Source organism: Polypterus senegalus, chromosome 5 (assembly GCF_016835505.1).
Source record: "Polypterus senegalus isolate Bchr_013 chromosome 5, ASM1683550v1, whole genome shotgun sequence".
Taxonomy (NCBI): domain Eukaryota; kingdom Metazoa; phylum Chordata; class Cladistia; order Polypteriformes; family Polypteridae; genus Polypterus; species Polypterus senegalus.
The window spans coordinates 137,856,555-137,874,832 of record NC_053158.1 but is presented as its reverse complement, the minus strand read 5'-3'; the positions used below and the strand labels follow the sequence as shown (position 1 = coordinate 137,874,832).

Genomic DNA, 18,278 nt, shown 5'->3' with positions numbered 1-18,278 from the left:
TTGCAATTTGTAATTGCATTGTTGCAGCACCTCCTAAGCCTCATAGACAGCAGGCATGGGTCAAGTGTCACTGAATGGCATACTTGTGCCAGTATGCTGTTATATGCCTTACTTTCCACCTGTGATCTACTGGCTACAATTGTAAGGAATTAGGAAGAAAAATTTATCTTCCAGTGGCTTACCTCAGGGGAGCTGTGTTTATTAATGTGCGCCCGAAATGATAAATTGCTAAACAAAAAGAAACGGCTTCTTTATATTATCCCCTCTCATTTTCAGGTGATTTATGAATCTGACGGCTACTTAGACATTCACATCATTAATTCAGCAGGAGCTGGGAGACAGTGGTTATACAGACCCAAGTTACCAGTATGGCAAAACCTCAATCACAGAAAGAGAGCAAAATGAAAATAAAACATCAAAGGGCTCTAGACCCCAGAGTACTATGCCCATTTTAGTGGCTGCTAGTCTACCTTCTAGACTCCATGTTTTCCTTTAGAGAGTTTTCCTCATTCATTCAGCTTAAAACATATCTAAACTGTCGTGTATTATTAGGATAGCCCTTTAGTTTATTAAATGACTACAAGTATAAAAATCTTGTTTAGCAAGTTTGTTTTTATAAACCTTGAACAAAAATAACTGGTTTTTAGGTGCTAAACATTTTTTTCAATTATTTTGTTAAATTCAGAAGTGATCATTTTAGTATAGTCTGAATTTTATTACCAGGAAGCAGTATTTTTTCAGTCTGGGATTTTAAAAACCAACACTGGTCTGGCTGTAATGACTGATAAATGCCTAGAAATACAACACATCTGAGCTAGGTATTCAGTTTGAGTGTGTCAACTGGCCAAGAATAAACGTTCAAATTCTACTTATCCAGCTCCCTGTATGACCCTTACAAAACTGATTAGCCTTCTCTCAGAAGCTGTAAAAACTGCACATGTAAAAGTGCTTTAGAAACAAGTTTAAAGTTAAAAAAAAAACTACATAAAAAAATGATTTATGGAAACAAGAAAAGAAGAAAAGATTGAAAAGAACTTAAACTTTTTCCAAAACATTGATTATATATATATCTATACTCCCATTCTCCTCTTTTGTTCTTTATTCCTCTGCTCCATTCATTCATATATACTGTACACTGTATTATATATACAATGACATTATTGTATACCACGAACATTTTAAAAGAAATTGGAAAGCTGGTGCTTGCTACATATGTTATTAAAGAAATCACACAGCAGGAATTCTCATGGTAAACCTATCAATGGTAATGATTATGTAATATAAGATGCATTTTTATGTTTTATTTTATTTTATCACTTTTGTATTATTTATATATAGAATAGTTATGTAGTATACCATAAAGGAAAAAGTCTGAATGCTTTAGGTAAGGTAGACACGTACAGCTTGTTTATAGTGATGAAGCCAACTTATGTTTTTCATTTAAATCTCACTGCACATGTTTTAAATAATTATGAGGGTGATGGCTTACTTTAAATAAAAGTCACAAAGGCTTAAGCTTTTGTCTTGAAAACAAAAGAAAAAAGCAGTTCTTTTAAACATATAACACTTTGCACTGTCCTTTCATGAAGGGCACTTTAAAGTGTTAATTTCCCAACTCTGAACACACATTCTTAAAACATGCAATGAATTATTACCAGGCATGATCAGAGACATTTTATAGAAAAAAGCCAACATCTCCATTTAAATGTTCACTAATTGTTTTATTTCAGTCTATTAATCTAAAAGTCTGACACAGAAGAAAGGATTTCTACATTGATGAATGATGGGACATTCCAATTCCCACTTAATAGCAATTAATTTTCTTATACCCATGCAAGTTTAGATAGTTTTAATTAGTTTGTACAGAGTAAAAGGGTAACTTCATCCCCTATTTATATAAAAGCAGATCCCGCCTGCCTAAATACATTCTCATCAAATAAAGAAGGTGAGTCGACTTGACCTTCCCAGGATTCACTGTGCATTTAATTTTCTATTTACACTTTAAAATAACTCATTAGCATATTACCGCTACGCATTTTCCTACCTAGCATATTAAGACAATGCCTCATTTAAATGTTGCTGGTGCATGGATTTTGAGCTAAATCGTATTGTTAATTACAAGCCTAGTGCCTTGAGTGTTTCAGCAGGCACAGCAGAGCCTGAGCTATAAAAGTTGCTTCTCGTATACTGAAATTAGATAGAATGCTACATGATCGCTGAATCCGCAATTAGCTCAACTGAAAAATAAAGGGAAAAAAAGGGATCTGTTTGAATAAAATGCTGTGAAACTGCCTTTATTCATTTAGACAAAATTAGTTTTAGACATAACTTGTCAGTAAAGTAAGATTTAAAGAAGTCTAGTTATTCCTGACTTTTGTGGTTTCTAATATTATGCAAAATTGTTAACCCTTAACTAAAACACTAGAAAAATTATTAGCTCATTAGTGTCATAATGCTAAGGATGAAAAAGAAGAAAAATAAATACTTCACTGCATCACATTCAAACAAGGTTTTTATTTTTTGCTTTTAGTTTAAGACAGATTTGACTTAACCTACTCTAACTATGATGATTGCTTAAGTGGCTTTTAACTTTTATCTCCTGTCATTTTAGCACATTTTCCTGAAAAAAATGGGAATATGTTCACATTGTTTTTTGGCTGTTTATTTATATAAGCAACATCACTGAAAAGATCCACTCTCTAAACCTGCTTAATCTCAATGTTCGTGTCTTAAGGGTTTTGAAGTCACTTTTGGCTGGGCATAAAGCAGAACTAATCCAACCTGAAGCATCCTCACACATACACCCATACTGAGTCATATCAGACTAGTTTAGAACTGCTATATAACTTAACCTACAGGTATCTGAGAGTACACTGATGAAAAAACTCAAAGACACGGAGTGAAATGGCAAACTACACACAGATGATTCCCAAGATCATCATGTGAATGAAACACACCTTTGTATAGCTGTAAAGTACCACTTCACAGGTTAAGAACGGTTAAAAAAATGAACGAAATCTTAATTATGCAACACTAGATATAAACTGCAAATCAGTGTGTGTTTCTTATCAAATATAACACAATTTGGCTACTTAAAAAATAGTAGATTATGTTACTTTATTTTGGTCACACAGGCCAACTGAAAGATTTAGCCTTGATTCCATTCATTTTTTAGCAGATGCCATTTTCATAATGATAATTCTGAAATGTATTAGGGAAAAATTTTCTAGATATTTTTATGCCCCCAAAACCTAAACATACAATATGTTTTGTTCCCTGGCACACATCTGCTAAGTAATTTGATGGCTGAAAGTATTTGGTGTTAGTGCATCAGAGACAGGATATAAGCATTGTTCAGAATGGCACTCAGTTTTGTTTAAATTCTCATCTTTTCTATTACCTCCACGGGACCCAGAATGTATTCCATAGTTGAACCTGCCCATTTAATTAACTTATTGATTTGGTGGACCTCTCTGGAAGTATTGTTACCAGCCCAGCACACCACAGTGTAGGTGACTACACTAACCATCACAGAGTTGTAGAACATATGAAACATGTCACTACATTAAAGAAACACAGTCCCCTAAAAAAAGAGCCTGCTCTTTCCTTTCTTATATAGTTTCTTTGGGTTTTGAGACCATTCTAAACTGTCATTGATGTGGACCCCCAAGCACTCGTGGGAGTGCTCCACCTCTGCATCAACTTCTTAAATAGTGACTGGACATATAGGCTCATTGGTGCAGCAAAAGTGCATAACCAGTTCCTTAGTGGTGCTGATGTTAAGTTGCAGACAATTCTTTTTGCACCAAAAAACAAAGTTCTCCACATATTGTAAATCCAGAATCATCTGAGAATTTCTGCAAGTGACATGACCTGGTGTTATATTCTGATGTGTATTAGTGAGAAAAAAGAAAACTGTTCCTTATGGTGCTCCAGTGTTGTTCAAATCCATATCAGAAACACAGAAATGCCTTCTTCAATGTACCTGAAAACTGATAGCAAATATTGAGAAAACTATTAGGGCTACAAAATTCATTTTAACATGATCAAACTTATTTCAGAAAGTATTACATTCAGTTTTCGTACATTATGGAATGCCTGACTATATCCTTAATGCATTTTTATTTCACACATTTTCTTACAGAGTGACAAAGTAGCTTAGTGGTTGTCAGTGCCACCTCACAGTTCCAGTTGACTAGGGTTGAATGCTGGCTTGGATGGCATTTGTGTGGAGTATGAATGTTCATCTAGTGCTTTCCACGTGGTAGTCTGGCCCTATATGTACATACTAGGATAATTGGTAACTGAAAATTGTCTGGTATGCTTTGTTCTGGACTAATGTCAAGGATCCTGCCAGACTTCCTAAATGCCCTATGCCACTGGGGCAGAGAGTAATGGATTAATGGGGTAAAAGAAAATTATGTAAAAAGTGTACTTATTCTTAGAAGAAGGTCATTAAGGTCTAAAATACATATTTAGGCTGAAGATCCACTTATTGCTTTATGCACAGTATACAGTAATCCCTCTTTGATCGCGGGAGTTACGTTCCAGAACCCCCCGCGATAGATGAAAATCCGCAAAGTAGAAACCATATGTTTGTATGGTTATTTTTATATATTTTAAGCCCTTATAAACTCTCTCACACTATTAACATTATTAGAGCCCTCTAGACATGAAATAACACCCTTTAGTCAAAAGTTTAAACTGTGCTCCATGACAAGACAGAGATGACAGTTCTTTCTCATAATTAAAAGAATGAAAACATATCTTCCTCTTCAAAGAATGCGTGTCAGGAGCAGAGAATGTCACAGAGAGAGAGCGAGAGAAAAGCAAACAATCAAAAAATCAATACGTGATTTTGGGCTTTTAAGTATGCCGAAGCACCGCGATAAAGCGGCATTTTGTAGAGGAGCGTCCGTATCCTCTAGGCAAACAGCCTCTGTGCAAACAGCCCCTCTGCTAACACCCCCTCCATCAGGCAGAGAGAGTGACAGAGATAGAGAAAAGCAAACAATCAAGCACCGCGTGGGAAGCATATCGTATATCATTGAGTTTTATTTAATATGTAATACATGCTCTGATTGGGTAGCTTCTAAGCCATCCGGCAATAGCGTCCCTTGTATGAAATCAACTGGGCAAACAAACTGAGGAAGCATGTACCATAAATTAAAAGACACATTGTCCGCAGAAATCCGCGAACCAGCGAAAAATCTGTGATATATATTTAGATATGCTTACATTTAAAATCTGCGATGAAGTGAAGCCGCGAAAGTCGAAGCGTGATATAGCGAGGGATCACTGTATACTGTAAATGTTGTTCTAAATTAATGATACTTAATTATACTTAATTTTATGTCTGCATCTAAATCTTGCTTATAAAAAAGCAAACAAACTACAAAGTAAATGCATATCCCAGTATTTACTATATTTTAATTTCTGTTACAAAAATTGCTTTACAAACTGAAACTACCAGTCTAGACAGAAAACCAGATCAAAAATGGCTATGCAGGATATCGAAGAGCCACCGATTTACCAGACAGCAAAGCCCAGGATTGAGGGTGAAGATCACATTCCTCAAAGAAAACCTATACCTACAATGGTTTCTCTTTCTGTGAAATATACACACTGGATGATACAGAAAAGCTGTCAAAACCAGACTTTGCTTTAAAAAGCAAATAATACTTTTATAGTGTATGTTTAATGTAACCTATAATGATGGAAAACAGGGCAATTAATTATTAAAATAACTTCACAGTACACGCTGTGAAAGGAATAATGAGTCCTATTTATAAAATGCTTATAGTTATTTATATAATTTTACTCCTAGATGCACTGCCCATGGAAACCAATTTTGGATCTATAAAGTTCCATATTAATGAAACCTGATTATATCCATGTGCACACACTGTAAACTACAAATGCCACAACAGAAGCTTGTGTGAAAATTTGCACTGTAAAGCAAAATCCCCAAGTACCATATAAGAAAATCATACATTACTGTTGTTTTAACAGAAAAACAAAATGGCAAAAAGAAAAATAAAAAGCAATACAAAATATGGTATATAAAAACTGAACTCTTTTGAAGTATTAATCATGGTGCATCAGGCACTAGTGAAAGTAAATCCTATGAAAGGTTTACTAAAATACACGGAAAAATTGTGTTTCACTGATTTAGGAAAATCTTTCTAAAGCACCTTCGCGTACATCATTTTTGGGCTGTGGGAAGCATCATGTACACAGCTGGACCCAAACTTGGACACCAATCCTTCACTGGGCAAACTCATACACACCTCCATAGTCACTCATACTGGACCAGTTTGGAGTAATAAATCCACCAAATTCAAGGAGAAGACGAACCAGGGCCCAGGAGCCATGAGGCTCTAATTATACCAAGGAAGAGACACAAAACATATCAGGTCCAGCCCTAACTGGACCATCCGGTAAATAACAACTAATGAAACATTTCAAAAAAACAAGACTCATGTAAACAGTGACATTCAATATCTGGTAGCTTTCATCAAAAATATGTGTCATCTTGAAAGAGTACAATACACATTTTTAATTAATAAATAAATGGTCGCCTAACTAAGCATTAACCCTTTAAATAAATCATGACCCACATTTCCATTAATTCTCCACTTTCTGCCATGTTACCTCAAATAAGGGTTAGTCTTAGCGTAGGGGATGCCAGCGTCAACTAGCATGCACTGGTTCACTGGCCCAAGAATTCTCAAAAATTAGATATTAATTTATTCAATTGTCCTAGATTAAACAGTAATACAAAAACACATATCTATAAAAATCACTAATTGAATCATTTTTCGTTTAAACAATCAGGGAATATGGTTTTAAGAATTCCTATCCATTATGCCTCTTTCTGTAATCGGCGGGTCTTATTACAATAACTTTCCTGTTCGATATGAAATGCAGGGGGCAAATGATCAGGCTGAGCAAAATGTTTATAGAGTTCAGTCTGCCTTTCCCGATTCTCAATTAGTCTCAGATGTTGAACAAACTGCGCTCTAAAATTGTTCTTGGTCTCACCTATGTAAATAAGACCACATGTCTGACATTGCACAACATAAATAAAATATTTTGTGGTAAGAGACATCTCTAGAAAGATAGGCCGCTCTATTCCAGAAATTCCATTTAAAATTACTTTTTTGTTTTTATATGGTGTCCTCCATGCACATTTGTTTTTCTTTTTAATAGTACATGATGCCCTCACCAAAAGATCTCTCAAATTTTTATTCCTCCGATAGGCTGCCATCATTTAAAATTTTTGTAAATCTTCATCTGATTGTTGTAATTGCAAGAAATTGTCTTCCAATATTCTCACTACCCTCTGTGCCTGTGTTAAGAATGTAAATACTAGGGGAAGTATAATCACATTATTCTGCCCAATCCCTTGTTCCACCTCCACCTCTCGTCCTCCTACCACCTGTCCATCCCACCACTGTTTCAATCATTCTGCTATCTCACCACCAATTAATTTCTCCATACACTCTTGTCCCACCTCCAAATATTCCAATTCTTTACCTAAGTCACCCAACTTCCACCAATCCCCCTCTTTCACCATCCTTTCCCAGATGTTCCATCGAAACTCTTAACACATTCAAATTGATACATTGAAACACTAAGTAACGCCTGTGAGCTAACATAATGTACTATGAATTGTGAGACGAGGTTTTATAGGAAAGTCCTGGAAACAAAAAGACTGAGCACAAAGGGCACTGCACCTTAGAACAAAAACCCAGCCCTAATGATATAACGGTGTAATCCACTGCTGACATAACTTACTTTTAAATTGGTCACTGAAAAATTTACCCTTGAAATATTAGCTTATTTCATTATTGTTTTTATAAATATTCACTCATAGTTGGCACCATGTTATACTGTTTACCACTTCTTCCTCAGAACTTCAGCAGATTGGATTATAATTCCAGCCCAGTCACTGCCAATGTGGAGTTTGCATTATCTTTACAGCCATCACTTTTCCTCTGGGCCCACAAATTTCTCTACAATAACTTGAGACATCTGTGTTTACTGGTCACTTTGAGCTGGACCAGTGACAATAAGTGTAGAGTCCTGAATGGACTGGTGCCCTCTTCAGGGTTGGTCTATGCTTTGTGCCTAATGCTACAGGGATAGCCTCAAACTCCCCAGTAAAGCTAAATAAGCAGCTAGAAAACTATTTGACAGATGGAAGAATTACTAGATGGATAAATTATTAGCTTTTTGAGGATTCATTTCATATTCTAGCCAAGAGATGGCAATAGTTAAATGAAAGCAACACTAGATCACTTATTCTCTTGTCTACACATTTACAATAACTATGATCATTTGATAATGGTAACCACTGATCTGTATAGTGTAGAAAAAAATCAAGACAAAGGTGCTATATGTTGTTCATTGCACCTGATGTCAAACATAATCTTCTCTTGATCACTGGTGGCAATTGATGGAATTGTGGAAAGGCATTGCTGACTTACCTTCTATAGCCTGGAGATACTCCATGTGTAATGCACTGGTTCCTGCCCCAGCACTGGTTGCAACAGAAGGAATGATATCTGCATATGGGCTCCGGTGACCTGCCAGCAGTGCCATCTGGTGATAATATTCAGCAGTGCTAATACCTGCATGTGGTGCTACAATAACAAAAATAAAGAAAGGCATTTCAGGTTAATTTATTGCTTTATTTATCTCTCTCCTTCATAGCCAGAGTTTATCTTAAACCTTAAGAATGTTTTCATGACAGACAATTTCAGCAGACTTTTAACTGAGCATCACAAAACAACATGTGTGCAAAATAGCAATCTTGTCACATTATTATCTTAAACAGCAATGATACTTTTCTCACTGTTACTTCAGCTTAGAAAGCTACTTAGAACAAAGCCAAAGCCCAGCAGATCTACATACATTTCCTAAGCAAGAGCTACAGATTTTGCTGTGTTAGTAAAAGACCACAGTCGTGGAACTGCCTCTTTATTTCGGTGGCTTACATATAAAAACTTGGCACAATTTTCCTTACGCATATTTCCTTGCAAGCACTGCAAAATTTGTACTTTATGGCATGCAACAGGAAATCAATTATATCCATGGATAATTGCTATAAAATTGGACAAAATACTTTGCTAATAAAGGTCTATTTTTATAAAATATGAATTTGTAGTTCCTCTTAGAAAAACACAAAAGTAAAACAAAACTGACTTTTCTTTTTGTGCTGTAGGTGGAATAGTCGTTATATTTTAAAGCTGTTTAATAACCATATGAATAATCATGGGGAGGCCTGGCAGAAATAAAAGTCTTTTTCACAGTACTGTACTGCCAATGTTACTATTCATTTAAATGTGTTTATAAATTAACCACACAATAGGGGCCAATATGACTTTATTACACTAATTCCAAGCATCTCTAGGAGCTGTACAACAGCTGTAGATTATTCTATATGAACTGAAAATGAATTGACCCTGATATCAGTAAAGAAACAAATTAAAAAATAATAACTGTAACGTTTTCTTTACTTCAAGAGTGATATGAATTTTAGATGAATAATCAAATCTTTGTAAAAAGTAAAAGTACTGAGCTGTGCCTACAGTGATTTGCCAGTATCTTTTACTATTAAATAATTAGAAATAGTTTTAAAAACATTACAATTGCAACAAACCAAATAACATTACTGAAAAGGTAAGAGGAAAAAAAATGGACCATTGAAGCTTGAACAAATCTCTAACATCTGAGACCATTTAGAGTTTTAAGCAAGAAAAGGGGTAATGTTTAAAAAAAACATATCTATCTATCTATCTATCTATCTATCTATCTATCTATCTATCTATCTATCTATCTATCTATCTATCTATCTATCTATCTATCTATCTATCTATCTATCTATCTATCTATCTATCTGTGTGTTATTTTAACCTGCCATCTCAGCCTGCAGCTGCACTGACTGCAGAGACTTCTGGTGTGAATCATGTGACATTACCTTAGGCCCAAAAGACACTGTCCGACAGTAATCACATACCATCCTTAACTGTCAACCCATTACACTTCTGAACTCTGTGCACTGAGAAGTCAGTTCTGACACTTGTGTATACTACCAGACCACACTGATATGGTGTATATAATACAGCCAGTAGTACATATTTTTTCAATTGCTTATATAAAACAAATTGCTAATAAGTACAATCTATTTGGATCTAACAGGTCAGTTTCTTCCATTATGACATATTACTCAAAGGCAGTTGGAAGTGTTGACCAAATCTTATAAACTGGGACAATTTAAAATAAATATAATTTCTTCAGTGTAAGCATACTTCATTTACTGAGAACATTTTATTGAAAGTGGGTAATGCATACATTCACATTCACCCATTCTATGTTCTTGCTGATCCAAATCAGGACAGTGTGGTGTCAAAATATCTAAATAATATGCAGGGCACAAGGAAGGAAACAGCTCATCGAAATGCACACTAACTTACTTTCACTCATGGGGGCAAATAAAGTTCTATCTATCTATCTATCTATCTATCTATCTATCTATCTATCTATCTATCTATCTATCTATCTATCTATCTATCTATCTATCTAATTAACATACAAAGACAGGAAACCAACTCTGGACAGCAAACTAGACCACTGAAAAGTACACTAAACTCACAATCTAAGACTCAAACATGCCAGGTTAACTTCAAAGTCAATATATCAATATTACTTGTTTATCTTTGGAATGTCTTGAAAATTGGAGACCCTGGAGAAAAACCTCACACAGAAAGTGATTTGAACCCAATGAAGAAGAGCTGTGAAGCAGTAGCAGCATCTAAGAAAGAGTCATTGAGCCACCCTGTCCATCCAATTACCCATTAACTTTCTAAACCTGATTATCCCACTCAATGAATCGAGGATGCTGGATGTAACTAAACCTGGCAGCACTAACAGCAAAGGATTAACCAGTACTGGATGGGGCCAGTTTGGAGTTTTCAACCATACTTTCCTGAACATCCTTGGATATGATAGGACTAAAAAATACCAACCACCAAACCAATCTACCACCCCTAACTGTAAATGTAGATATTTAAATTAAATTCAGACTGATATAATAAATTTAACTGGTCTACAGGTCTGGAATCCAGTTGTAGATTCAGTCTCCACTGACTCAAATTGTACACAAGTCATACAGGTTGCCAGGGTTTCAGTCATAGAAGCAATGTAAATGACTGCCTTATGTAATTCTACCTTTTGGGGTCTAGCTTTTTGGGTCACTTTGCATAAAAGTTAGAAAGACTAATTTTTGTACATGCAAAAATGTTGTAGATACTTTTTCCAGATTGCTTAGTTTATATTGCAAATATTATTGTGTAGTATCACGGAAAAGGAAAGTTATCAGTATCTTGTAGTGCCTGTACTTGCCAAAGATAATTCAAAATGCATATCAATCTTAAACTCCACAGAGCAATTTGCAGTCAAACCGCAATCTTGTCCCAAATACTTTATGCAAATGGTCATTCAAATAAAATATAGTTATACACAGCCTGAGAAAAATGCAACAGCTGTTGTACGTTGAAAGTAATCCACGGAAGTCTTAAACAGTGGAATGCCTGTGTTGCTGGCTGTATGGATAGCAATTCATTTCTCAATGTCATCAGATCCTCTTGGAGTGGTGAGACTTTGAGATCATTGGCTGACAATATCAAAAAACATTAACCTTCCATTAATACAACCAATTGAGAACAGGACAGAACAGATTTACTTTTATTTGAAGTAACAGTAGTGCCATGATTATTAGCAGTAATAGAAGTAGTAGCTACAGTAGTAGTACAGTATTATCACATGAAGTATATGCACACATGAAATTTTTACTTATCTGACTAACTTCTAAAACTACCACTCTTTATTATAGCAATGTCAGTTTAAATGAATTATCTTCTAGTTCATAACATACTAATAGACCTAATAAACACAAATAATTTGCTATTTCCTCTAATACACTATTGCTGAAGGAACACTAAAATCTAGACAAAAATGAGTGAAAAATTTACAAAGAAAATTACAACTGGAATTCCATAGCTCATGGAAATGCAATGTAGTCTTAACTCTTGAGGGCTGAATATTTTTTCCCAAAGACAGTTTCTGAAAAGCAATGGTTTCACACAGAAATCAACATAAAACGTCTGTTGCTGCATGCTATGGCTGCCTGTTTGCCAAGAATGTGCAGCAGGCTTGCTGCCAGGCTGTCTTCGCGTGGCTGGGGCAGCAGCAGCAGTCATGGTCGCAGTGCATTGCAATCTGGTTTCTACCTCTTATCATTGTTAAGTGGCTGTCTTACCTAGTGAACATTGTCAGTACCACAATTAGCTGGGGACCATTCAGCTGAAGCTGGAACTTCACATTCGTTTTCGATCACTTGTATGAAAATCGGAATTCGACAAGTCTTAGTCCAGTTCAGAGGTAATAATAGGCAAAACCTCGTCCGCAGAGTATTTTGCTTTACGCATTTGCTTTGATCTCTTGCTAGATGTCAGTCCCATTTTGGCTGCTGTTTGTGGCTTGCTATTCACGTGAGCACAGGAATCTCGGTCAAACCAATGAATCTAACTTTCCTTCTAGCAACAAGAAACCAACCAAAATATAACAGTTGGTTTTGTCACCATTAACAGTTGATTATCATTGTCAACTCCTCCTTTTGACAAAAGTCGACATCAGCCCTGAAAGAGTTAACACGGTCTCTCATACTTGTATACATCAATAGGAGAACACATTATAATTAGGGATGCATTGATACCACTTTTTTCAGACTGAGTAGGACTACCAATACTTAATTATTAGTATTCGGTGATACCAATACCATTGTAGTGTGAGTGGAAAATAACATTTCTTTATGTCCATCATCTGTTAACATCAGATATAAGACTCATAATTTGCAATAAAATAATTCAAAATTGAACAAACAAGTCAAAGTACAGCACATAACATGGATTAAATTACAATATCATTTTCAAAATGGCTCACATTTCACTGAAAGAAAATCAAAAATCACATACAAAATTAATGTATGTTAACCAAACCAACATTATTTCTAGTCTTTCAACATGGGATGTAATAATTAAAATACAGGAATATGGCTGAACATAACAAGGAGATTTCCCTTACTGTTATCCCATTTTTAAGATAGCTAGCTAGAGTGATGTAAAAGTATACAGGTCAAAAGTCATTGCGGAACACCTGCCACTTGATAGGTCTATGAGTCTTTTGGGAAAGTTAGTAGCAGATTCCTTTTTATGAACAGAAGCATCTCTGCATGTTCAGCTGTAAGACTGTTTCTGGCTTCATTAACAATATGTGACAGTGCACTAAATATCCTCTCACTCTCTATACTACTGCATAGGGCAGAAAGGCATTTCTTTGACATATGGTACAAAATGAGGCACTGCACTTTGTTAACTGACCGGCACTTAAGTGGTTTGACTGAAAGAGAAACTGTAGTCTCTCCCAGGCAAGTTTCCAGCCGTATGAGAGCAGGTACTGGAACACTGCTCATTGATACCACTGCACGTTCATTTACAATCTCATTAAACACATGCTCCAAACAACTATTCAGCTGATCCGTTCAGAGACTTTTGTTTGGTGGGGCCACATAATCCTGTCCAGCTGCCTCTGGGTCACACAATTCCTGCAGCTCCATATATATATGTAAAAACTTATATATATATAAGTTTTATAGTATGTCCAATCATTAGACAACTGTTGATACTTAAAGACATTTAATGTAAGAAGTTGAAGGGATTGTTCCAAAAAGCTACATATTTATTTTAAGAAATGTTGGCAATTAAGGATTTTGTAATTAGCCACCCAGGAGAAGTAATTAATAATAAATTCTTCCAATTTATTTACTTATATGTTTAGAGCACAAATTTGTGAAAATCTATTGCTAACACATACAGTTTCAAAATAATATCTATCCATCCATCCATCCATCTATCTATCTATCTATGAGCGAAAATAAAACATATTCAATTGAATGAATTTTAATTGTGAGAATATGGAACATTAAAATAATGAATTGGGAGAGAAATATATAATCTTTCTTAGATAAAAGCAAAAATAGCATTGCTCTAGTACAATAATCAATTTGAAATCAAAGTAGTCAACATTGATGCAAACACACATACCATTAAAACCAACATGTAAATTTTATGTTTAGTGCTTGCTTACAGTAAATAACAAAGCTCTAAACCAATAATGCTTCACAGTATGAAGCAATGATGAAGCACAGCATGGAATTCATGTTTTATCAGAAAACGGCTGCATCAGATAATGCGTTTTACAAAGAAACACACTCTTCATGTCTATAAACAACACAATTACATAATTAGTATGTATATTAGGTGACCCTTGATTGTTTCATTTCATAGATTAAAACACAAAGTGACCAGCAGGCAATTACTGCGTCTGAAAAACTTCAATTACAAAAAGCTTAGAAGGTAACAAAACGTTTCCAAATTAATAAAATATGTGAAAAATACATGGCATAGTTTAAATAGTGAAGTTCAATTTTTTACATTTTAAGAAAGTCATCTTAGCATTCACTGTTTAGCTTCTCCATTAAAAAGAGTATGTGACTTAGAAAAAATGAGAAGTCAAGTGAAATGACACCTTTTATTGCCATCTTGCCTGAAAAAGGGGCCCGAGTTGCCTTGAAAGCTTGCATATTGTAATCTTTTTAGTTAGCCAATAAAAGGTGTCATTTTGCTTGACTTCTCACTACATTCATAATGGCAAACATGATATAACACCCTAGTACTACTGACTTAGAAAAAGAAAACAGTGCTGCTTTTAACTAAAGTGTATCACTTAGCCTATTAAATGGGCATACCTTGGATCGAGTAGAGTAAAGATATTTATTGTCCAATCAGAGTGGTGATGCTGATTGTCCTATAAGCAGGAGTATGCTAATGTGAAATGCTTAAAATGCCCAACTATTTTACTGCCAACTGTTACAGCATCTCCAACACTTCGCTGTGTAAAGACATGCTCAGATACTGACAACCTTGGGACTTTAGCGTCATCAGTGCCTTTAATCATATTTTCGGCATTGTTATAGATATGGAACATAACTTTTGCACATAACATTGCACAAAACATAGCAATGTGCACATAACTTTTCAGAATGCCACAAGTACCAAGCATTTACTAAAATTTATTCACCCATCCATTATCCAACCTGCTATATCCTAACACAGGGTCACGGGGGTCTGCTGGAGCCAATACCAGGATGCAAGGCAGGAAACAAACAAACGTGGAGTTTGCATGTCCTCACCGTGTGTGCGTGGGTTTCCTCCGGGTGCTCCGGTTACCTCCCACAGTCCAAAGACATCCAGGTTAGGTGCATTGGTGATCCTATATTGTTCTGTGTGTGTGTTTGTGTTCCCTGTGGTAGGCTGGTACCCTGCCCAGGATTTGTTCCTGCCTTGCGCCCTGTGCTGGCTGGGATTGGCTTCAGCAGACCCCTGTGACCCTGTGTTAGGATATAGCGGGTTGGAAAATGACTGACTGACTGACAACTCACATGGACACAGGGAGTACATGCAGATTCAGAAGGAAGAATGTGAAACTTATTAGTGATGTGAGATGCCAATATTAGCCACTACATAATCTTTGTCACTAACAAACACTTTTAAATGATGAAAATAGGTAACAGATATTTTCATGATGAAAATCAAATCTCAAAGAATTACAAGTTACATTAACTTAAAACTCTGGACTATTTTAGCTGTGTGAGAAATCAATTGTCTGCCAACTTCAACATTGTTGCAATGTTTGGCCCTCACTTCAGTTACCCCGACTAACTGTAACCATGTCTGTACACAAATTCCGACAGTTTTATTTACAAACATGCCTGATGATTCTTCTACACCAAAGAATATTTTGGCATAGATTCTGAGGTAGCAGATAAGTCTAAATGTGGATGAGTGTGACTCTTCATTAAACTTGCACTATCAAAACACTTCATGATCCTATACAGCTGCTGATGTCTAAAACCAACACTGCCAAGCTAGTGCTTTGTTCCAGACATTTTGTATTTCCCATTTACTCTTTATTTATACTTTGTGTTTAAGAAATCTGTCAGCATAACATCATTTGACATTTTACAGCAGGAGCAACTCAAGTTCAGACATTGTTTATTTAAATCTACTACACGTGGCACAGACAGTTCATTGTTGAAAGTAATGGTATTCAGAAAAGAAAATGTCTCAGTGATTTAGAAACGGATAGGTACTGGAATAAAAGTCAAGGAGCAAGTTATACAAAGATGTAAAGACATTGATCAAAAGTCAAATACACTAACAGAGGCCAAGTACTTTACTGTATATGAGACACCAAACACAATTTTCCAAACAGAAAGCTGGTGTAATGTGGGATCTCAATGTAGTGTGCTTGCCAATGATCTACAGTAGATCTGGTACATCCTTCAATGGACTGTACTGATAAAAATAACCTCCCCCGGGAGTGAAAACTAGTTCAAAAATGTATCACGATAGATAGATAGATAGATAGATAGATAGATAGATAGATAGATAGATAGACAGACAGACAGACAGTTTCAAAAACCTCAATATTATAAACTGATCAAAGATGGATAGTATTGTACTCTTTGGTTAGTCTATTTAGGTATCTTAAAATAATGTTTCAAAACTCTAAGTGAATTTATGGGATGTGCATAGATTCATCTTCTAAAAATGTGCTGGGAATATATGTTTAGCACAGACAGATTTGTGTCAAAAATGAGGGTGATGTTAATGTTGGACTTAAACTTTTTCCAACTTTAATAACTATACATTTCAGGAAAAGTTTACCCAATGTATTAAGGATCAAAAATGAATGCCCTTTCAGCAATCAGCCTTGTATAGATGATGAAGTTTGAGGGTCTTTTGATTGAAAGTACCAAGTTTCCACTACTTAAATTAAAGTATACATTAACAAAAAAATAAGTATTATTTACAGGTAATATTTAAGTCTACATTTGAACTTGATCTGGAGGAGTTTACAGGAGAATAGTAAGAGAGCAATTAAAATTTAATTTCAGAAGAAGATCATGTTAAATATATCATCAAGTTATGTAATTACAAAGCAAAAGAATGATAATCAGGATATGTATCATATCTTATACGATTAATCTTGCTATTACAGGAAAATGGAGAAATTAAGCACTCCCAGAGACTAATTTTATATAGTACAACCTCCAAAATCAACATTCATTTCTTGAATAGTTCATTTAGATTGTGGCATCATGCCAGAAAAAGTCAATTTTAAAAGATTAAAAAAAGCTCAGTACCGTAATAAGGTAAATATTATAACTTAAGGAAAAACACTGTCATTTACAGAATAATTAAACATTACCAATAGCTTTAGGCACGGAATATTGCAGAAGCAGATCTTGGCATAGGAGTGCCAGTGATGATTTCAAAGTCCACCATTCTATGTGGCCGTATTAACTTGCTCAAAGTGCACTAGTTTTCTAAAGCACTCCTCACACACAACATATGTAGCTGAAGCTCTGTACGAGTGAGTGTGCACAATGATGATTTGATACTGGGTTGCACTGTAAGCAGTCAGGATATGTCGTGGCTCCATGCAATACTGTACTGGAGTTTGCCAGTTAAGAAAAAATAATGATTAAAGAAGATATTAGTATTATCTTAAATACATTTTTTTACAAAGCACACTGTTTTCTTCTTCTATTATTTATAATATTTATTGTTGTGACTGTTAAAATATATGTCAATCAATTCAATCCAAAAGAAAAAAAAAATACTGTCCTAGAAATTTTGATTAAAATCTGTCCCCTAGCTAACTCAAACTCCTTTTTTCTGAGTGTGTGATCATCTTTCCCTTGTTCACATTTGATATTTGATGCATCTTGTGCATTCATATATACAGCTGAAACGGTGACATACAGTAAATAAAATCCATTTCAAGATTATAAACATCTTATGTTATCGCACAGCTGGAAATGGAAAAACTCATCAAAAGAGATTATAGTAAGTAATAATAATTTTTAAAACCCAAAAACTGTGTTTTGATTTATGTAATGTGGAGATCAGTTTTTCTTATGGAGATCACTTTTTCTATTTTTATAATGGTTTTATAGCTATATACTAAAATAAAAATATTGTTTTGAAAGTCTTATGTATTGAACAAAATACAACTAAAATCAAGTACGTAGTAATTGATTTTGTACGACCTGTTAGAACATATGGTACAAAACTCAAAACACCTCC

At 35.1% G+C, this 18,278-nt stretch overlaps 1 protein-coding gene across 1 annotated transcript in view; it reads right to left on the bottom strand.

Moving 5' to 3' along the window:
• The window catches only part of gli3 (GLI family zinc finger 3), a 309,890-nt gene that overhangs the window by 49,714 nt on the left and 241,898 nt on the right, over positions 1-18,278 (bottom strand). The window contains exon 6 of the mRNA XM_039753392.1: positions 8,493-8,648. Coding sequence (XP_039609326.1) covers positions 8,493-8,648 — 156 coding nt within the window. The remainder of the gene's footprint in view (positions 1-8,492; positions 8,649-18,278) is intronic.